This window comes from Juglans regia, chromosome 10, assembly GCF_001411555.2.
Source record: "Juglans regia cultivar Chandler chromosome 10, Walnut 2.0, whole genome shotgun sequence".
NCBI lineage: Eukaryota > Viridiplantae > Streptophyta > Magnoliopsida > Fagales > Juglandaceae > Juglans > Juglans regia.
The window spans coordinates 7,564,617-7,587,593 of record NC_049910.1 but is presented as its reverse complement, the minus strand read 5'-3'; the positions used below and the strand labels follow the sequence as shown (position 1 = coordinate 7,587,593).

The following is a 22,977-nucleotide window of genomic DNA, read 5'->3' as shown; positions in this document are numbered from 1 at the left end:
CGATCGAGACCTTAATTTTTTAGCTGTTCATGAAACTTGAAACTTTCTTTGATCCTTTGAGCATGAAGAACATGGTCTAAATTTGTGAAGCCTATTACGCCAAGGGTTTTGTTGCTTTTAGCAGGTTGACAATCTTCATGATTTGGCAAGATTTAAAAGGTGAAAAAAGCCGAAGGTGGCTATTAAAGATAAATATAAAGAGGAGTTGATTTCTTCTTTTGCTATTAACTCTAAACAGCAGTAGAAACCCAGAGGGTAATATAATATGGAGGATATGTTTTAGTTCTTTGATCTTTTTTTTTTTTCTTCCCCTCTCAGTGGAGATTAGATCCTAGAGCAGCTTGGGGAACCATTTTATTCGTGTATAAAAATAGATGCTTATGAAACCGGAAAGAAAATTAGTGGACGTTTATGCTTTATACTAAGATTATCTTTGTGAAACAATTAAAAGTGCAAATTATGGAGCTTACAAGATGAAATTGAACAAACAATACAACAAAAATCAAGGTGTAACATCACTTGATGATTAAGAAGATACTAATAATGGTTGTGAATCTAAAGATGAGGTCGCGAGTATACCATCCATACCTGATGTTGTTGATATAGAAACAACATCATATTTCTTGGATATTTTAGTTCCGACATCTTCAATCTCTCCATATTTCTCTTGAAGGTTAGAAACTTTTGGCGACATTTGGTTGGCCTCCAATTCCCTTGCAACTTCTCTCATTGAAGGTCGTTCCTTTCCATTCAAGTTCAAGCATCTTTTTGCAAGGTTTACAACCGCAATGATTTTTTCTTTTTCTGCTTCCTTCAAGACTCGATTATCAAGGATGTCAAATAAATTGTTCCCTTCCATCGAACTAACGAAAAATGCAGCTAAACTTTTGATATCTCTGGTTCTTAATGATGAGATAGCTTTTTCTCCAGTCAAGAGCTCAACAAGAACAACGCCAAAACTATAAACGTCACTGTTATCTGTAAACTGGCCTGACCAAAAATGCTCAGGGTCTACATATCCAAAATTTCCATGTACTAGTGTGCTTAGATGAGTTTGATCGATAGCAATAGATCTTAAAATTCTGAAATCTGCTACTTTTGCTCTATACTTGTCATCTAAGAGGATGTTTGTAGACTTAATGTCGCGATGGTAAATTGGTGAAAAAGCTGCTGAATGCAAGTAGAAAAGAGCCCCTGCAGCTTCTATAGCAATTCGTAAACGCATATCCCATGTTGGTGGAAACTCCTCATTTTGGCCATTGAGATATTGGGCAAGAGTTCCATTAGGAATGAATTCATAAACTAGAAGCGGAACTTCTGTCTCCAAACAACAGCCAAGCGGCTTAACCACATTCCTGTGATTAATTTGTGAAAGAATCACAACTTCATTTATGAATTCTTGAAGTTTCTCTTCATCTATTATGTTGGATTTTTTTATTGCAACAATTCTTCCATCGGCCAACATACCTTTGTAAACAGTGCCTTGTCCACCATGTCCAATTATTCTATCTACACTAAAACGATCAGTGGCCTTCTCCAATTCCTTTGAATTAAACAATTTGGTGTACTCAACATTGTCTTTGTTGTTTGTAGAAAGTTGTTGCTCTAGCAGTAGTCCACCATTTTGTTTGAAGAACTTCTCCTTGCGTTTAATCCTCATCCTTTTCTTTATCGCTTTGTATGACCACCTTCCACCGGAAATCAGAAATAAGACACCAAGGCTTGCGCTAACACCTATATATTTGACTCAACGAAATTGAAAGATTACTCCTTGCAGTAGTACTAATGGTAAAATAATAAAATGGATGATTAAAAACATCAAGTTTGTCATTGTGGGGAGAGAATAGTAAGAAGTGTTGTCTATCCCTTAAACCAATACCACTGGAACAGACATGTTTGGATTCGGCTCTGTGAAATTGTTCTCAAACCATTTCTGGTCAACCAAAAATGCGTAGTTGCAGTACTCACTATATACTACTGCGACTAATACTACTTTTCGGCTCTATAGTTGTATTGAATGCATGGAGATTAGAAGGGATTGTAATTTGGCAACAGTTTGTGGCGTTGCAAAAACCTCCATTTGTGAATGGAGCTCTGTTACAAGGGGTTTGCACCCACCATATGAAATCGATTCATCGAACGAGGACCACATGGAGGCATAGTTGTCGCAACCCATGGCAACGAAGCTGTTCTTGTTGGCGGAGAAGGCAAAAGGACTTTTCTCTAACTTCAGATTCTTTTTACTATTCGTGACATTGGTACAGCTCGAAAACATGGAATAATTGACGAGAACTGTGCCTGCAACGATGTTAATCTTCAGCACCTCCAGGTCGAACCTCTTCAGAAAGGGTACTTTTGGAAATCCCAGATCGTTATAAGAGTCATTTCTGCAGACTATTTCAAACCAATCTCCTACGTAGCAACCATTTCCGATTCCAAATGGGTATGGAATGTTAACGTTATTCCCAGTCTTGTGGACATGAACTGCTTATTACGTTCAATGCTCACGCGATTGCATTGACTGAGCACATGACTAACACAAGCATCCGAAACAGTAACATTTGCAATGCCATATAGATCTCTTTCTATGATGATTATGATCAATTATTGAGGCCAAAGCCTCGGATCGGTTTATATTGTATCACTTTCTTCAGATATTTCAAAGCTGGAAGTTGCCTTGAAGGCCAAAGTTAGTATGAAAGAAAGTTCTCAGATATAGGGGAAAAAGAAAGACCTCATGATCAAAGTCATCTTTACATATGAAGCTAGCTTGGAATTTATTGAAAGGTAATTCTCTTTGGTCCAATTTTTTTCATGGTAAATATGTTGGGGATAGACATATTTCTATGGTGGATCCAAAGAAAGGGTCCCTTTTTTGGAAGTTGATGTTATAGAATATTCCTCTTGTGCAAGCTCATTCTAAATGGAAAGTGAGGGAGGGAAACCTATTCTTTTGGCATGATAATTGGCATGATCCTTCTCCTTTAAGTGAGAGTACTCAGATATCTGATTTGCCGAATCTTAAATTGGAAGATTGTAAAACTGAGTTGGGTTGGAACTTGGAGTTATTTACTCTGTTGATTGGTCATCAAAAAGCTGAAGATATTATCTTGCAGCTGGGGAGGATTAAAGATGGGCGAGATGTTCTGATTTGGCTCCCGAATGCTGATGGGAAATTTTCTTCTAAAAGCATGTGGAATTGTATTCGTTCGAGGGGTCTACTATTTCCTTGGGCAAAATGGGTCTGGAACCCAGCTCTTCCAAAAAAAATTTCGATTACAATGTGGAAGGCCATTCATGATTGTCTGCCGGTGGATGATTGCATAAGGAAAATTGGTATTCCTATAGTTTCCCATTATGATTGTTGTTTGTCATATGGTGATGAGGACCTTAATCATATTCTTGCGAGATGGGAGTTTGCAGAAAAAATTTGGAGAATTTGCTCAGTTGTTCTAGGAGTACCTTTGATGGTAGGTAGTTCATGGAGACATAGGGTGGATTGCTGGCATAGGAGGGCGAGGAATTCTAATCGTCCTGGGCAATTATTTGGTATTCTCCCGGCTATCATTACTTGGAGGCTATGGGGGCATCGTTGTAAGGCTAGGATGGAAGGTGTGAGGGATTCGGTCCAACAGGTTTGGTGTTCCATAAAATATTGGGTGTAATGGATTGCTTTAAAGCTTAGGGAGGTAAATGTGCTCACTTGGCGAGATGAAGGTATTTTACAATGTTTCAATTTGCTCTTAAATTCCCTGAGAAAGGAGATTGCCATTTTGGTTATGTGGAAACATCCTAAGCCAGGTTGGGTTAAGTTGAATGTGGATGGTTGTTCTCTGGGTAATCCCGGTGCTTCGGGTGCGGGTGGAATTATTAGGGATTATAAAGGGGATTTGATTTGTGGGTTTGCCGCTACGACTGGTTATAATTCTAACAACTTTGCTGAATTGATGGGTTTACTCCATGGGCTTCGACACATTGATCAGTTGGGTCTTTTATGTGTGGAAATTGAATTGGATTCCTTGTTAGTGCTTAACTGGTTGAGGGCTCAGAGATATGGTCTATGGTATATGGAGAATTATTGGGAAGAAGTACAACGAAGGCTAGCTGGACTTCAACTTTCTTTAGTTCATTGTTACAGAGAAAGTAATTCGGTTGCTAATGGTTTGGCTAAAATGGGTGCGAAAGGTTTAACTGGTTCTTGGGCTACGTTATCTAAGTTGCCTGCTCCCATTAGAGGTAACATTAGACTTGATAGAGGGGGTCTTCCCTATATTTGAAAAGTTCGCAGAGTTGGCTAGGGGGGACATCGATCCAGGTATGTTTTTCTTGCAGGTTAATACTTTGGGTCTTGGTTTTGTATCTTTTGGTTTTTTTTGTACCGTTGTTAAATTAAGTTGGATATTTGAGGTATGGTTTTGGTCTTAGTCCTATATTTGTAATCCTAGACCTCTGGATGTAACCACGGTATTCTTCTGCCAAAAGTGAGGGTATTAATAAAATTGGGACGGGGTCACAATTGGACATGTCACCTTCGGCTCTTTAAAAAAAAAAAAAAATCAGACTATGGTTATCCGAATAATTTCTATGAAAGTTACATAAGCTGTCGGAAAAGTCAGTTTCAAATTAAAGGTACTTACTGATCAGATTAAAGGGTCCCAAGGCCACATATAGGTCGCGCGCCTATCCCCTCCTCTCATGCATGCCTGATCTCTAATGTAATACTTATCATGACTCAAGTTGCAATTTTGAATTAACAACCCAGTAGCACTGTACGTACATCGACATATATATGCATGGTCAGCAGGTCGGCTCTATTACTAATACATACTAATTAATGATTCCAGGAAACTTGAATTAAGTCATTATATTCAGCTCTATTATATATGCATGGTTGTTAAGAGATAGTTAATTACGATCATTACACAACTTAGACGTTCCATCTAATAAATAATTATTATGAAATTTACCACTTAATTATACTTTTATGATCATACTTTCTCTCTTTTTTTTTTTTTTTTTTCCTTCCTTCTAAGCAAGCAAACTTCATTAAAATAAAAGCTGATACATGTTAGAGGGAGTGGGGTTCCCCAACAAAATACCCCAAAACAACGACCATAGTGCAATTGTGGTGAAAAAAAGAAAAAAAAAAAAGAGGTTCTGAGACCAATTTCTTGGTCTCTACTCAAGCCCTGCTAAGAAGGAACTGTCTTAAAAGACGTTTTGAAGGTAAGCCACCGCTAGAAGCGGTGCAAGCGGATGCACAATAGTTGAAAGTCTTGAGATATTTGTTGGTGAGGTCCTTAGTCTCTCACAAGATCATCGGTTAAGGAAAGTAAAAATTTGGATAGATTGGCATGGGAAGGGCATATCTGCAGTGAAGGAACAGTCAACCCACGCCTCTGGAGTGGCGCGTGAGGACCATGCGTCGGTTGAATGGAGGAGGGGTCTAGCCAATCTGAACGATTAAAGGGTGGGGAGTCTAGTAGTGCATCGCGTGTAGTCGGCAGAGCTGTCAGAGTGCGGCGGCGCATGAAGACCACGAGTAGAAACAAACCGCACGTGGGGGCCAGTACACGTAGACATTTTGGGCGTGGTTTCGTGTCGTCCCAGTAGATTGGCGGGAGGGGAACGTCGTGGTGGGGTGCGTGTCGTCTGTTCATGGCTGGAGTGCAGCACATCTGAGAAAATTTGTGCCGGTGGAAAAATACTACCATAAAAGTATATTCACAAATAGGTAGTGGAAATGAAGAGGAAAAGGAAAAGGAAATAGAGAGGAAGGTGGAGCCAAGGCTCACTCCTTCCTCTTCGACAACGGCACTTGGAAGGATTGGTTTTCTTTCTAAAGAGAAGGCAGAGCTTCTCTGTCTAACAAATGGAGAGAAAAAGGATTCCTTATGATCATACTACTTATTAGTGGATTAATTATTTTATTTCCTTTATTAATTAATATTTCTCGCAATAAGTCGAATTAATCCACAGCCAATCGTACTGATCACCAATCAACTGAATATTATTAGAGCAAAATATCTTTAATTCTTGACTTTGTAAGTCAAGGATGTTGAGCGAAAAATGGTATATTCTATATAGAAAAGATCGGTCATCAAGGAAAAGAACAAAAAAATATCATCAGAAGATCAAGTCAATGAATTTAGAGAATCATTAATTCGCAGCAGCGTGTTCCTTACTCCCAAGAAAATAAACGAAAGTTCTCATCATGTGTTTGTTTGAGAGTTCATGTTGGTATCACCCGCAACCGAAAAAAAAGAGTTTTTTGCTTGTGGGTTTTTTTTCGGCTTCTCTCTCTAAACTCTCTCGCTTCTCTCTAAACCACCCGCAACCTTTAGAGCTTCTATATATGTTGCCTTGTCGTTCTCTTTGTACAAGGCAAAATGATCAGCTTTGTGCTCAAGAGATGCTTCCTCGGTTTTCTGGCGCTTACCACACTCTGAATCATCCATTTTATATATTTTTTTTTACTCTCTACTCCACGTGACTCTTTATTGGTGGTCAAGAAACATATAGGCTTTGATTTAAAAAATTAAATAAATAGAGTCTGACTACTTTATCAATATTTTTTTATAAAAAAATATTTATCATATGTATGCTTTGATTTTAAAAAAATAGGTGTAATCCAGAATCTGGATTTCGGGTTTTTAAAAACTGGTTTCAATCCGGGTTCTAACCCAAGTTTGACCTGGACTAACCTAGTCGAGAATACCCAAACTCCCGAGTTGGAACTCGAATGAACAGTCCGAAAAAGAGGACACCCAAGTGTTGTTCATGCTCCAATGTGATAGTGATTGGACATCATGATCATGTTTATTATTATTTCATAATATTTGTGAATATCCAAATTACACGTATGCCCCCATCCACTAAAGGCTGAATGAATTATAATTCTTTCCGCCAATAAATATGTGTGGAAAGTGTTTGCTTATATATATATGTATGTATGTATGTATGTATGTAAAGTACTTAGAGCGAATATACTGGCCGGTAATCTTCCAATTACCTGGGTCCTGTGTATCCGAATCTAATTTCTGATTAACTTGTGCTTGCTTTCAGTTTTTTTCAATTTAATTGTTTGAATCACTTCAAGAAAAGGCCATTTTTCAGTGCCCTAATTAGTCGTAAAAAAATGCCAAAAATTGCCACAAATAGACTTTTCCATCGATTTCTCATTCGACGCAAGATGGATGCCAATGTTTCTTTACAATTGTTTTTTAGCAACGATTTCAAATAATTGTTGAAAATAAATATAATTTCCAACTATATGAAATTGCCGCAAATAATTCCTATAAATGCCAGGAAAAAGCCCAATGGATGATCATATCATCTTTGGTGTTAATGCCAAAACTTGCATAACAGACCGGAAAATGAAGAAAGAGTCATTCCTAATCCATGTTGGTAATTCGGGCTTCGATATGTTACTCTTCGCGCTCATCCATGAAATAAATAATAAATGAGTAAATAAAAGGAGACAAAAGAATTTAGGTGTTCGGCAAAAAAGCCTACATCCACTAGTTGTCGAGGGTAAAATCCACTATATCAGTGATGATTTTATAATGTCTTGTAGTCTCACATATCACTCAATACAATGAGAGAATTTAGTCTTAGGAGAGTCTCTCTAGAGAATTGGTGACGCCGTCTATGGGATCGACTTTTTCTTTATATCGGAATTGGGAGATGGATATTCTCCGACTCACAGGATCATCTACAAAAGTTTAGATTCCTTGGTTTGTGACATGGTCTCCAAAAAATAAATAGATTAACCATTACTGCTACATGCTTTATAATAAGTGAGGCACTTTTCTTTTCTATCCTATGATGCTCCATTATTCTTCCCTTTTACAGGATCTGGCAAAGGAACTTTTAGAAAATTTTACGGCAACAAAAATGGCAAAAGCCTTCTTTGCAAATAGTGGATCAGAAGCCAATAATACTCAGGTTTGCTTTGTTTAAGGAAGCATCTGACATCGAGTTGTGGGGAGAGTAATTAAATAAATCAATCATATCTCAAGTTCTAATATTCCCAAAGTCTGTAATAACAAAGATATAGTTGTCACTCTCTAGCAAGATATCATTCATGCATGTTATCTATAATTCATATTTGATGCAGATTCAAGCTGTTGTAAAGAAATATGACATTCTTTTTATTACTGATAAGGTACTACTCTTTGTTTCTAATATTACCATATACGTATGCAAATCTTAATTTGTTTCATAGTACTATAAGGCCTGATTTGTTCATTTATGTTTATCTTACGTGATTTGTGGATTTGGAAGGCTGGGCACAATGTTTGGGTGCGACAAGTACAACATAAAACCAGACCTTGTGTCCCTTGCAAAGGTAAATTTGGGATATAATTAAACTCAGAGACAGATCCTCAAATCCTGGCACAAAGCATAGTTTTCAATTTTATGTATTGAATTTTCCTGGCCCTTTCTTCTGCATATATGGCAATTGGCGCTGTACTTGTGAGCCCCGAAGTATCATAAGTCATACATTCTCAAAGCAACATATATTGAACACTCCTGAGCAAGTCTCTCAAATTGATGTTTATTTAGTATATGACCGTATTTACCTTTATTTCAGGTACTTTTTCTCATGGATTTACTTATTCTGGACACCCAGTATCATGTGTCGTTGCAATTGAAGCGCTTAAAATCTACAAGTGTGTTCTTTTCTTCTCATCCAATTTTACCTGTTCAAAGTTTTACTTCATAGTTCAGTTTACGTATATTGCATTGGAAGACCCTAAAAAATGGACGGAATAAGGAGCTGATGGAGTATTATCTTGTCATACAATTTCTTTAATTGTCCCCCCAAATGGTGGGTAGGGCTCTAAACTTTTCGGTTAGGACGGGACCAAAAATTTATTTGATCGGTTTTGGTCCTCTATTTGTGACAAATTCGGTTCTCGGTCTAGTCCTAGGGTGGGTGATTTTTGGACTGGACTGGACTGAAATCGACCGAACTATATATATTTAAAATATTATATATATAAATATATTATTTTATATAGTAATTATATAAGTTAATTATGTAATTTTCTTCTATTCTATTATCGTTAATTATAAGTTAATAAGTTAATTATGTAATTTTCACCCCCGGGATGTGGGGGCGGGTCCGGGAGTGAAAATCCCACTCCCTACCCATGTGGGGCGGGGGGCGGATAGCACCCCTACCAAAAACCCCTTTTGGACTGACCAGTCCGGACTGAATTCACCCCTAATGGTGGGTCATGGCTTGTATATGCAAATATGCAATGACATATACCTAAATATCTATACATGTATATTCCGCATGATCAACACAAAGATTATAGATTAAGACTTTCCTTGAGTGAAAGCTATCTATTTTCTTTACATAGAAAGAAAAATTGTGGATCAAGTAAAGAGCATTTCCCCGAAGTTCCAAGATGATGTAAAAGCATTCTCAGACAGTCCCATAATTGGGGAGGTACTTAATTGTCTCTAAAGTTTTTAATTTTTAGTTAATGTGAAAGTCTTATGTATCTGCTTCACAATTTGATTTTGCCGGAGAAAAAAGTTTACTAGCGGATTATTTAGGGAGATATTGGAAGGAAGAATAGACTCGTGGGCATTAGAATTTAATTTACGCTTGCAATTATATTACTTACGAGTAATTTCTTGAAATTAGATATTACTATGGTTCTCTCCCAAAACTATTTTTTCCCTGCTCCTTGTCTGTTTTGGATTATATGACTGACATGCTATTGCAACTTATTCTTCCTAAATCTATGTCCAATGTATTGACAGATTTATTTCTTTCCATACATGCACCGAATCAAGACTCACACAATTTTTGTAATTAGCTTATCTTTAGAACTCAATCAAATTAGTCCACTTTCCTTGTATATATATTTCCTTAGCTAGTTCGTTGTACATCTATTTATTTGAAAAACTTAATACGAAACACACGATTATTCAGTCCAATACTTCTCTCTATTTTTCCTTTTAACATGGTATCAGCCTAAAATCAAAGATCCAGCCACTCTGCCATGGCTGACACCAGTACCCCACCCATTCCTTCCTCTTACCTTCTTCACCCCTCAGATTCTCCAAGTTTAATTCTCGTCAATGGCCTTCTCACATGTGACAACTACCCAAAATGGTAAAAAGCCATGACCAGAGCCCTTAATGCCAAGAATAAACTTGGCTTTGTCGATGGCACCCTCATACCCCTTGAACCTACCAAACCAAAATATACTCAATGGAACCAAACGAAGGATATGGTCCTTACCTGGATCCTCAACTCCATCAGCCCTTCCCTCACCAATTCCCTCGAATATCATACCGATCCCCGTGCGGTCTGGCTCGACCTCTCTTCCCGTTTCTACCATGGAAACAAAGCCCGCATCTATCACCTAAAACGAGCCCTCTCCTCCCTGCAGCAAACCACAAATTCTGTCCATGATTATTTCAACCAAATCAAACAGTTGTGGGATGAACTTAGCCATCTCCAAACCGCAACTGACCTCAAAGACATTCAATGACAGGCTAATGATGAACGTGTTTTCCAATTTCTTCTTGGGCTCAATGATTCTTTTGCTCCTCTTCGCACCCAAATTCTGGCCATGGATCCGCTTCCCAACATAGGCAAAGTCTTCTCCATCCTGTTTCAAGAAGAGCAATAGAGGCTCCTCAATCTCCAACCCTCAGCATCCGAAACCATGGCCATGGCTACCCGCACTGCTGCTCGCCCACAGCCTCCTCTGAAGTGCACCGCATGCGGCAAAGATGGCCACACGTGTGACCGTTGTTGGACCCTCATCGGGTACCCTCCAGGCCGAGAGCCTCACACCAACAAATCTCAGTCGTCCATCCTAGGGCCACCTCCATCGACTGCAAATCTTGTTTCCCTTCCTCCTCCGTCGACTGCGAACCTGGTTTCTCTCCCTCCGGAGTTGTATTAGAAGCTGCTCAACCTCCTAGCACCACCGCCCGCTTCGATTGACCCATCCTCTACCCCTTTTGCTGGTAACCTCTTCTCCCCATCTGATTTATCCTTCAATCGACACCTTTATTGGGTGGTGGAGAGTGGTGCGAGCCACCACATCTGTCACCAACGGGAAGCCTTTGTCGATTTGAAGTCCCTTGCCTCTCTGCATCACATTCGGCTTCCTACGGGACAAGATATCCCAGCCGAAGGGTTGGGTTCTTGTCGTCTCTCCCCTTCTCTCACATTACAAAATGTTTTTTATGTTCCACTTCTATCCTTCAACTTACTCTCAGTTTCCCAAATTGCCATTCATAATTCTTGTCTTATAACATTTTCCTCTAATTCTTGTTTATTTCAGGACTCTCCATCGATGAAGCTGATTGGAGCGAGTAATCTATGCAATGGGCTCTACGTGTACCGCCCCGAACCCCCTGTCATTTTTGCTGCTCAAACTACTGCAAATAAGACTCTATGGCATCAACGTCTAGGTCATCCCTCCAGTTTTAATATTCCCAGTATTTTTAATTCTCCTTGTAATCTTTCTGAATGTGATGTTTGTGCTCGTTCTAAATACAAAAGATTACCTTTTTCATCTTATGCAAATAAAAGTGATTATCGTTTTAATCGCATTTTTTGTGATATTTGGGGTGGTTATCGCATGGCATCCTTATGTGGCGCTCATTATTTTCTCACAATTGTTGATGATTTTTCTCACATAACGTGGGTATATCTTATGCGTTTTAAATTTGAGGCTTACACCCATTTAATGCACTTCTTCGCTCTTGTCCACAATCAGTTTAACACCACCGTAAAAATTATTAGAACTGATAATGGACAAGAATTTCTTTCCCATCATTCTCAAACATACCTGCACACACACGACATCATTTATGAACGTACTTGTGTTGAAACTCCCCAATAAAATGGTATTGCGGAGCGTAAACACCGGCACCTTCTAAATGTTGCCCGCAGTCTTCGTTTTCAAGCACACTTACCTCTATCTTTTGGGGTGATTGTGTCCTCACCGCAGCCTATCTCATCAACCGCACTCCTAGCCGCACTCTCCAAAATAAATCCCCTTTTGAAATTCTGTTCAGTAAAACTCCCAACTATGATCATCTTCGTGTATTCGGTTGTCTTTGTTATGCTCGAACTCTCAGCACTCACCGCGACAAGTTTTCACTCCGTGCCACTAAATGTGTCTTCCTTGGCTATCCAAGCACACATAAAGCCTACAAGCTCTACAACCTCTAGACTCAATCCGTCTTCTACTCCCGAGATGTCACCTTCCACGAACAAACATTCCCTTTCCAAGATCTTCATGACACTCCATCTCTTTCAGCTCCTATTGTTCCTCTTCCCGTCCCTCAACCTATTATATCTCTTGACTCTCCTATCTCTTCTGACTCTCCTGCCTCTCCTGTTTCTTTTGACTCTTATGTCCCTCCTAATTCTCCGTCCCCCACGACCTTGATCAACCCCTCTCGTTCAGCTCCTCGCCCTCGCCGCACTATTACTCGACCTGCCTACCTTCACGACTATATTTGTCCCACCTTACATGCAGAGCCTACGACATCTACACCTACTTCATCGGTTTCAGGTATTGCTCACCCTTTATCTGCTTTTCTTTCATATTCCTGTTTTGCTCCCTCACATATTACTTATTTGAATGCTGTTTTGCTCCCTCACATATTACTTATTTGAATGCTCTTACATCTTGTATTGAACCCTCTTGCTATACTGATGCTATCCGCCACTCTCACTGGCGCGAAGCCATGACTGTTGAGCTTCGTGCTTAAGAGGATAATTCCACCTGGACTCTTGAGCCTCTTCCTCCTGGTAAGAAACCTATTGGGTGCAAATGGGTTTTCAAAACCAAACTCAAAGTCGACGGATCCATTGATAGGTACAAAGCTCAGCTTGTTGCCAAAGGATACACTCATGTTGAAGGCCTTGATTACCATGAGACTTTTGCTCCAGTCGCCAAAATGACCACGGTCCGCTGCTTATTGGCAGTTGCAGCTATCAAAAATTGGATTATTCATCAGCTCGATGTCAACAATGCTTTCTTGCATGGCGATCTTGATGAAGAAGTCTACATGACCCCACCACCTGAATATTGTCCTAAGGGGGAGACCCGCGTCTGTCGCCTCAGAAAATCCCTCTATGGCCTCAAACAAGCCTCCCAGAACTGGTTTTTTAAACTAACCTCTGTGCTTCTTGATGCAAGTTTTCATTCATCTCAGGCAGATCATTCTTTGTTCACTCTCACCACTTCCACCAGCATCATTCTTGTTCTTGTTTACGTTGATGACATCTTAGTAGCTGGTAACGACCTCTCTCAGATTGATATTTTCAAGAAAATTCTCTCCACTCATTTCAAGACAAAGGACCTTGGTTCCCTGAAATACTTTCTTGGACTCGAAGTTGCTCGCTCTTCCACAGGCATATTTCTTAATCAGCGTAAATATGCCCTCGACATCCTCTCTGACAGTGGACAACTTGGTGCACGAACTGCTCCTTTTTCTATGGAACAACATTTGAAGCTTACTACTCAAGATGGTGATCTCCTTCCTGATCCTGGCCTTTACCGTCGCCTTGTCGGTCGTCTCATCTATCTGACCATCACTAGACCAGACATTGTTTATGCCATCAACACACTCAGTCAGTTCATGCATGCTCCTCGGGTTCCCCACATGACTGCTGCTACCAGAGATCTCCGCTACCTCAAAGGCTGTCCCAGCCAAGGTATCTTCTTTCCTTCATCTAACAGTACACATGTTTCCGCCTATACAGATTCTGATTGGGCCAGCTGCCCCATCACCCGCCGCTCCACCACTGGCTACTTTATTCAGTTAGGCACCAGTCCGATCTCATGGCGCACCAAGAAACAGAGTACAGTTTCTCGTTCTTCTGCTGAAGCTGAATATCGAGCTATGGCCGTCACAACCTATGAACTCACTTGGTTAAAACAGCTTCTTACTGATCTTGGTGTCTCTCATCCTGAGCCTTTTACTTTATATTGTGACAATCAATCTGCACTGTATATTGCATACAATCCCGTGTTTCATGAGCGTACCAAACACATTGAGATTGATTGCCATATCATTTGTGACAAAATCCGCTCGGGCCTCCTCAAAGCTGTCCACACTTCTTCACATGAGCAAATTGCAGATATCTTTACCAAAGCTTTGGGATAGGAACTTTTTCATCATTTTTCGCTCAAGTTGGGCATTACGGACCTCCATGCGCCAACTTAAGGGGGAGTATTGACAGATTTATTTCTTTCCATACATGCACCGAATCAAGACTCGCACAATTTTTGTAATTAGCTTATTTTTAGGACTCAATCAAATTAGTCCACTTTCCTTGTATATATATTTCCTTAGCTAGTTCGTTGTACATCTATTTATTTGAAAACTTAATACGAAACACACGATTATCAGTCCAATACTTCTCTCCATTTTTCCTTTTAACACAATGCATTATTACATTGGTGTGAAATGGTAATTCTAATGATTTTCCAATATGATTGGAAGTTTTTGGATCTCATGAAAATCAAATTTTGAAGCTTTGAATTGCTATAATTTTCAGCTAATAAGCATTTACGAAAAAGCCCTGAAGGTACTGAAGAGAGGGTGAAGGAACTCAAGTCTCAGCAGAAATAGTTTGTTGTTGATAATGCCAAAAAATCATCTTGCTTCATGTAAAGCAACATCAATTCTCTTAGTGACTTGTGAGACAGATGGTATTTTTTTTTTTTTGATATCGAGACAGATGGTATTAAATAAAGCATCCATGTTATGACCTGTGAGAATTTATCTTTAGTTTTATTTATGTGCATCTTTCCTAATCCGGCTCTTCAAATTTAGATTTAGCTAACTCAGCAGGCAATTACTAGAAAGATCATGGCCATGGTATGCGGTGCAGATAGTAACCATAACATGGAGACAGAGTTGCTAACAACTGTTAGTTGCTTCACTCCTTTCACAAGGGGTTTAGATGGCCAAACAACCTTGGTCCCCGGTGGGTTTAAAGCACCCTTGTCATTCTCGAGAAGTGAGTTTCATTGGGTGGAGGTCAGTCTCTTAGGAAAATGTATAGTGGTGTTGGCTCTTTTAGCTGATTTGTGGTTTCTTGAGGGTTTGATAGTGAGAGAACGAAAAAGAAGTGAGAAAACGCTTTAAGCCCAGCACCACACTTATAATGCACCACACCAAATTAAGCAATAGACCTTGTAATAGTAAATAAACATTCAAGCGATCAATGGGCACCTGAGCCTGATGTTATTCTTTATAAACCAAGATCTTATGTACATAGCTTATTTTTTTAGCTATTACGCCAAGGGTTTTGTTGCTTTTAGCAGGTTGACAATCTTCATTTGGCAAGATTTAAAAGGTGAAAAAAGCCGAAGGTGGCTGCTAGAGATTAATATAAAGAGGGGTTGATTTCTTCTTTTCCTATAAACTAAACTGCAGTAGAAACTTAAGGGTAATATAATATGGAGGATATGTTTTAATAAGATCCTAGAGCAGCTTGAGGAACCATTTTATTCGTATATAAAAATAGATGCTTATGAAACCGAAAAGAAAATTAGTGGACGTTTATGCTTTATACTATGATTATCTTTGTGAAACAATGAAAAGTGCAAATTATGGAGCTTACAAGATGAAATTGAGCAAACAATACAACACAAATCAAGGTGTAACATCACCTGATGATTAAGAAGATAATAATAATGGCTGTGAATTTAAAGATGAGGTCGTGATGACACTATCCATACCTGACGTTGTTGATATTGAAACAACATCATCTTGCTCGTATATTTCTGTTCTGATGTCTTCAATCTCTCCATATTTTTGCTGAAGGTTAAAAGCTTTTGGCGACATTTGGTTGGCCTCCAATTCAATCGCAACTTCTCTTATTGAAGGTCGTTCCTTTCCGTTCAAGTTCAAGCATCTTTTTGCAAGGTTTGCAACCGCAATGATTTTTTCTTTTTCTGCTTCCTTCAAAACTCGATTATCAAGGATGTCAAATAAATTGTTCCCTTCCATTGAACTAACGAAAAATGCAGCTAAACTTTTGGTATCTCGAGTTCTTGATGATGAGATAGCTTTTTCTCCGGTCAAGAGCTCAGCTAGAACAACACCAAAACTATAAACGTCACTCTTATCTGTAAATTGGCTTGACCAAAAATACTCAGGGTCTACATATCCAAAAGTTCCATGTACTAGTGTGCTTAGATGAGTTTGATCGATAGCAACAGATCTTGAAATTCCAAAATCTGCTACTTTTGCTCTATACTTGTTATCTAAGAGGATGTTTGTAGACTTAATGTCGCGATGGTAAATGGGTGAAGAAGCTGCTGAATGCAAGTAGAAAAGAGCCCCTGCAACTTCTAAAGCAATTCGTAAACGCATATCCCATGTTGGTGGAAACTCCTCATTTTGGCCATTGAGATATTGGGCAAGAGTTCCATTAGGAATGAATTCATAAACTAGAAGCGGAACTTCTGTCTCCAAACAACAACCAAGCAGCTTAACCACATTCCTGTGATTAATTTGTGAAAGAATCACAACTTCATTTATGAATTCTTGAAGTTTCTCTTCATCTATTATGTTGGATTTTTTTATTGCAACAATTCTTCCATCAGCCAACATACCTTTGTAAATAGTGCCTTGTCCACCATGCCCAATTATTCTATTCTTACTAAAACGATCAGTGGCCTTCTCCAATTCCTTTGAATTAAACAATTTGGTGTTCTCAACATTGTCTTTGTTGTTTGTAGATAGTTGTTGCTCTAGCAGTAGTCCACCATTTTGTTTGAAGAACTTCTCCTTGCGTTTAACCCTCCTCCTTTTCTTTATCGCTTTGTATGACCACCATCCACCGAAAATCAGAAATAATACACCAAGGCTTGTGCTAACACCTATTTGACTCAATGAAATAGAAAGATATTACTCCTTGCACTAGTGCAAATGGTAAAATAATAAAATTGCAAATTAGAAAGACATTTCTATGAATGCTAGAATATTGCCAGACAAATTATGTTGTTCACATAAAATTGAATTAGAAATACTCCAAAAAGATGGGGGTATAGTTGCTTAGTGTAAGTTGGCTGTTAATGAATAATAATTAAACTGAAAAAAATATAGTTTTCGGGTTGGAGACCAATTATACTCAATACTGTTCAGATCTAAATTAATAAATAATAAAATCTACCTCTTTTGACCATCAGTTTAGATTTTTGGGACTTGTGATGATTTCATATGGTTCAAAGCTAACATAAATAACCTAAATTCTATAATTCTTTAAAAATGAGGCACAAGTTTTTTTCAATATATATATCCCAACTCTGTCAAGAACGTACGACGTCCTAGTACTGATGCGAAATTTGTAGAATAAATTAATGGGTGTTAAGGTTATGTTTGGATAGTGAGATGATCTAAATATTATGTAAATTGTAGTAAAAAATTAATGATAAAATATTGAATAGTAGTAAATAGTAAGTGAAAAGTATGTGAAAATCAATAATAAAATAATGAATAAATACTCCACTACCCAAACTAGCCATAAGTCTTATTAATTTTTTTAGTATCGTAATTATCATTGAGACTCAAGAGAAAACCTGGGGAGTGGACCAACTGCTTCTCCTCATTAAGCTGCCCTCCAATGATTGTGTACCACGTAAGAAATTTATAATATTTTGTCTACACTTAAATACACCTGATCAGAGACTCATACAACCCCTCCCTCACTCATTCATCTTCCATGCCATCCCAATTCCCAACCCAAACAAAATCCCACCCTACACTCATCCCCGACGGTGCTTGACCCAAAAGGTGGCAAGGACAGAGCTCGACCCAGTTCCACCACCACCATTCTTTTGCCCACCATCTCCGTCGACCAAAACTTCCACTGCCCGCCATGTTTTCTTTGATTTATCATCAAATGTTGAGGAAAAAAAACCCAAGCAGTGCTCATCGATATCCATACCCATGGAGGACGATGAGTTTGGCTTTCGTAGAGAGCATGAGGGTTTTCTAGGCGTGGCCATGTCGGCGAGGGGGGCATTGTTGGGTTTTGGTCAGATGGTGGTTGTGCGAGAGTGGGTTATGGTCTGGAATATTTCTTGGTGACTCGCGAGTTTTTTTATTTCTTTTTCAAACCAGTGGTTTACATTTCAAACATGAAAGTCTATGGATACATTCATGATTTATAAATCTGAAAATGAAAAATATTACACATACAAGCATCCAAAATTTCAGCTCCTTCCCGCCATGAAGAATATCCAAAACACTCTCAACTTGGTCTTGCTGGGTGGAAAGGCTGCTGACAGTCAGTTCACTCCATGGCCGTGAAGGTCTCATTGGATCATTCAGTCTGGAAGAGATTTCTTTCCATGTGAGGGGGCTGAATCGATTTAGGTTTCGTAAGTAGAGAGGGAGGTGTTGTTGTGGGTTGTGGTCTGTTATTTGTGGGTTTTCGTCTAGAGAAGGGGAGGGTCAACGCCGGTATAAGGGTTTTGAGGATCAAACTTGCCCATCTGGTATAGCTTGACCGGAGTTTTCCACATCCAATCTTGGGCGGCGGGCTTGGTGGTGGTGCAAAGACACCTTGATGGCTCTACCCAAATAACAATTTCTACCTCTTTTGCATGTGGTGATTTTGTGTGTTGAGGTCTAACTAGTCTATTGTGGTTTTTCCTAAGTGTCACTATCTTAATGGAGGGCTGCTCTTCTATCTACAACAACCCGACCGTCCTGCAGCGCTTCTTGAGACTCAAACCTTAATTATTAAATATTTGCGTTGAATTGAGTTTGCCTATACTATATATATTTTCATTTTTGAAAACAATTGCTTAATTCTTCGTGCTTAAATCCTGTTCTTTATTTCCTTTTTTATTAAATGAATGGAATGAAAAGAAATTCCTCTGATCTATTTCACAACTAATATATTGCAAATTAAAGGACTGGCAGGAAGCTGATATATATACCTATGATTATGAAAGGCTTCTTGTTCTTAGGAGGAACACAACGGTAATAACCTTCAGTATTTTCACAGCGTGCAATATCATTTGTACAATGGTTGAGGCGAGGGTCTTCACATTCGTCAACATCTGCCATTGTAATGGAATGTGTTAAAAGAGAAATACGCCAACTATCCACAAAAAGGATTATACAAAAATAATTTCATAAATTGATAACTTGATGTATTTCATCAAATCGTTAAGTTACTTTTATTAAAAAGTAGATATGATGGATCACATGATGCCATGTCAGTAAAAAGAAAGACATGAATTGGAGATTCATCCAAAAGCAGCCATTTTTAATATGAATAATGTTAGTATGTCCTCTCATTTTGCTCGGTCCTCATTTTGACCACTCATGTATTTAATTTTTTTACTTACTGATTAAGAAAGTAACTATTAGTGTATTGATATTTTTCCTTTATTTTTTAAAAATGTTAAAAATATGAAAAATAAAAAAGATTGTTTCGCTTGACTCATGCATGGGTTGGGTTGGACAGATTGAGAACTCCGAAGTCCCAGGTCTTAATTACATATGCATCCAAGCGTGTATATATAAGCAACTAGTACTGCCATAACTGAGGAAAAAAAAAAAATTCGTAAATTGTTCAAATTTGTCAGTTTCAAGTACTAGAAGAGAAAATATGATGAGCGGAAAATGGAGTATCCTATAATATTATTTATTAATGTCCGTATAGATATTTAGGATAATGTTAAATAAATAATAAATAAAATAGAATTCACTTTCATGTGTCTCCTATTTGAAATCATTAATGATACAGTATATTATATATCCTATAATATATATGATGGCTGACGTAGATACCTGCTTGGGTTGAAAGGTTTGTGGTCATAGTCGAAATCTAAACAAAATTGTAAACGAATTTGTAAAATGTGTACAAACTTTGTTCATAGGAGAAAGATAGGAAAAAAAAAAATGACGATAACTAGATTTACAAGCTGATATGAAAGATACCTATAATTTTTGGAAAAAACTACTTTGCCCACCAATTCTTACGTATTGCTCTACTTAACTGCTCGGCAAAAATTTTTTATTTTTACTTAATGATTAAAGAAGTAATTTTAAGTGTATTGATATATTTTTTTAAAAAAATATTTAAAAAAATTAAAAAATGTGAATAAAAAAAAAGATTATAAAAGCAACTAGCGGTCAAAGTGAGCGGACTACTCTGGGTAGCAGAGTGGTCCGACTCATAATTTTTAGCAACACAACTACACAAAATGACTTGGGGATATATATTTGGGGATTGAGATGTATTGAGAAATCTATAAATATGAGTGAAATGATTTGTGAATAGTAATAAAATAGTTTGAGTAAAACAATTTTTTGGATTTTGGGAAATAAGAGAATAAAAATTTTATAAATTTAAAATATTGTTATAATATTATTTTTATTTTAGAATTTGAAAAAATTGTATGGTTTTTTGTGCTTTGTTTTGAAATTTGATAAAATTATAATGATTAAATAAAAATGTTAAAAATTTAAATTGAAAAGTGTTTGCGTTTGAGAATGAAATTATGATAAATTTGGAGATGAAATAAGATAGTTTGTTTTCCCAAACAAATCCAAATTCGCAATAAAATTCATTTTTAAAAAGATCATGCATCATGTCAATAAAAATTAGCTATGCTTGTTAAATTTGTTTGACACCTTTCTAGTTTCTATATACGTTGACTTGCAAATCAAAAGACTTCGAGAATTAAATGGATTAAATAGGTTGTTGCGAAAGAGAAATAGTATACCTCGACATCCTCCAAGAAGGTAGGGATTTCCACTATAGCCATTCTCGCACCCACACCTAGGAGTACCAAGGTCTCCCATCCTCGAGATCAGTCGATAACAAGAATAGGTTGAGTTCTTGAATTCCCTTGCCGTCGAGTTTTTCCGTATGGGAAGAGAATAGAAAGAAGTATTGTCAATCCCCCATTCCAATACCACTGGAACAGACATATTTGGATTCGGCTCTGTAAATTTGGTCTCAAACCAATTCCGGTCTATCAAAAATGCATAGTTGCACTCACTACTGCCATTATTTTTCGGCTCTATAGTTGTAGAGAAAGCATGGAGATTAGAAGGGATTGTAGTTTGGCAACAGTTTGTGGCGTTGCGCATGCAAAGACTTCCATTTTTGAATGGAGCTCTGTCACAAGGGGATTTGCACCCACCATATGAAACCGAGTCATCGGGAAAGGACCACATGGAGGCAGAGTTGTTGCAACCCATGGCAACGAAGCTGTTGTTGTAGGAGGAGAAGATGAAAGGACTTTTCCCTAACTCCAGATTATTAGTGCTGTTCGTGACATTGGAACAGCTCGAAAATATGGGATAGCTGACGCGAACTGTGCCTGGTAAATCTATGTTAATCTCCAGCACCTCCAAGTTGAACCTCTTCAAAAAGGGCTTTGGAAATCCCAGATCATAAGAGTAATTTCTGCAGACTATTTCAAACCAATCTCCGACGTAGCAACCATCTCCGATTCCAAAAGGGTATGGAATGCTAACGTTATTCCCACAGTCTTTTGGACATGAACTGCTTATTACGTTCGATGCTCGCACGAATGCATTGAGTTCTGAGCACATCATGACTAACACAAGCATCCAAAACAGTACCATTTGCATTTCTCTGTGATGATTTTGATGAATTATTAAGGCAAATTAAGGCCTCAATCGGTTTTATATTGTACGTACGTAGTAGTTGAGATAATTCAAAGCTGGAAGTTGCCATGAAGGCAGAAGTTAGTATTGAAGAAAGTTCTCAGATACAGGGGGAAAAGAAAGACCTCGTGATCAAATTCAGACGATGGTTATCCGAATAATTTCTTTGAAAGTTACATAAGCTGTCGGAAAAGTCATTTTATTTTCAAATTAAAGGTACTTACTGGTCAGAGAAAAGAAACAAAATAGTTCCAAAATAGTTAATGCTAAACTTAGAATGGTTTGGCCTGAAATCTGAAAAAGTTGTATTCACATTTTTTGTGTTTTGGTTAAAAATTTGAGAAAATTGTATTGATTAGGTAATAATTAGATGAAAAAAATTAAAGATTTAAAATAAAAAATATTTTGTATTTGAGTGATACTTAAAAATAAAATATTTGAAAATACATGAGAATACTTATGCGCATAAACAGGAGCTAATATCACTCGATCGGTCCACTCATAAAAAAATGGAATTTGACAAATTGAAGGATCGGCCATCCACTGCTCGATTAATGTCCAAATATCTAACCCTTTACTTCCCTTCAGTCACTGTATCATTATATATATATATATATCCAACGTTTAATGTTATTTAAGAAATTCCCTTGATAAACACTCGTCGGACATGGCCTACATATATATACATTGAATTAAGGGTCGACCCAAGGCCGCATGTAGGTCGCGCGCCTGTCCTCTCCTCTTATACCTGCTCTCTAATGTCATACTTATCATGACTCAAGTTGCATTAATATTGAATTAACGACCCACTGTACGTACGTCGACATAAATATGCATGGTTGGCAGGTCGGCTCTAGAATTATTAATACGTACTAATGATTCCAGGAAAGTTTAATTAAGTCATTAGTTAAGAGATTGTTAATTACGATCATTACAAAACTAGAGAATCATTAATTCCCAGCAGCCGCGTGTTGCTTACTCCGGGCCAAGAAAATAAACGAAAGTTCTCATCATGTGCTTGTTTGAGAGTTGATGTTTGATGGAAAACAAAGTATACCAGTTTATAATTTAGAATATCAAGTCATAGCATTAGTCGCGTGCCAAGAAAAAAGGTACCAAAGTATCACAGGAAGATCAAGTCAATGAATTTAGAGAACCATTAATAATTCCCAGCAGCCGCGTGTTGCTTACTCCGGGCCAAGAAAATAAACGAAAGTTCTCATCATGTGTTTGTTTGAGAGTTGATGTTTGATGGAAAACAAAGTATACCAGTTTATAATTTACAATATCATGTCATAGCATTAT

General features: G+C 37.9%; 2 protein-coding genes across 3 annotated transcripts in view; one reads left to right on the top strand and one right to left on the bottom strand.

The window, feature by feature from the left end:
- Positions 1-22,977, top strand: part of LOC109010285 (gamma aminobutyrate transaminase 3, chloroplastic) — a 60,732-nt gene that overhangs the window by 5,189 nt on the left and 32,566 nt on the right. The window lies entirely within an intron of this gene.
- LOC109010283 (wall-associated receptor kinase-like 22) lies at positions 453-21,580 on the bottom strand. Of its 2 annotated transcripts, none has more exons than XM_035694598.1 (3): positions 20,760-21,580; positions 18,963-19,085; positions 453-1,734 (listed from the first exon to the last, which is right to left on the bottom strand). In XM_035694598.1, the coding sequence occupies exons 1-3, from the start codon at positions 21,238-21,240 to the stop codon at positions 527-529; spliced, it is 1,812 nt and encodes a 603-aa protein (XP_035550491.1). In that variant the 5' UTR covers positions 21,241-21,580; the 3' UTR covers positions 453-526. The 2 variants fall into 2 exon arrangements, with proteins under 2 accessions (XP_035550491.1, XP_018846606.2); XM_018991061.2 differs by lacking the exon at positions 453-1,734 and adding an exon at positions 15,606-16,895.

Excerpts from the sequence above, each read along its gene's own strand:
- LOC109010283 (XM_035694598.1), bottom strand. The coding sequence starts at position 21,240 with ATGGGTTGCAACAACTCTGCCTCCATGTGGTCCTTTCCCGATGACTCG. Across the intron at positions 19,086-20,759 it reads CCTTCTTGGAGGATGTCGAG|ATGTTGACGAATGTGAAGAC; the intron begins GTATACTATTTC and ends TTACAATGGCAG. Across the intron at positions 1,735-18,962 it reads GAAGCCTTTCATAATCATAG|GTGTTAGCGCAAGCCTTGGT; the intron begins GTATATATATCA and ends TCAAATATATAG.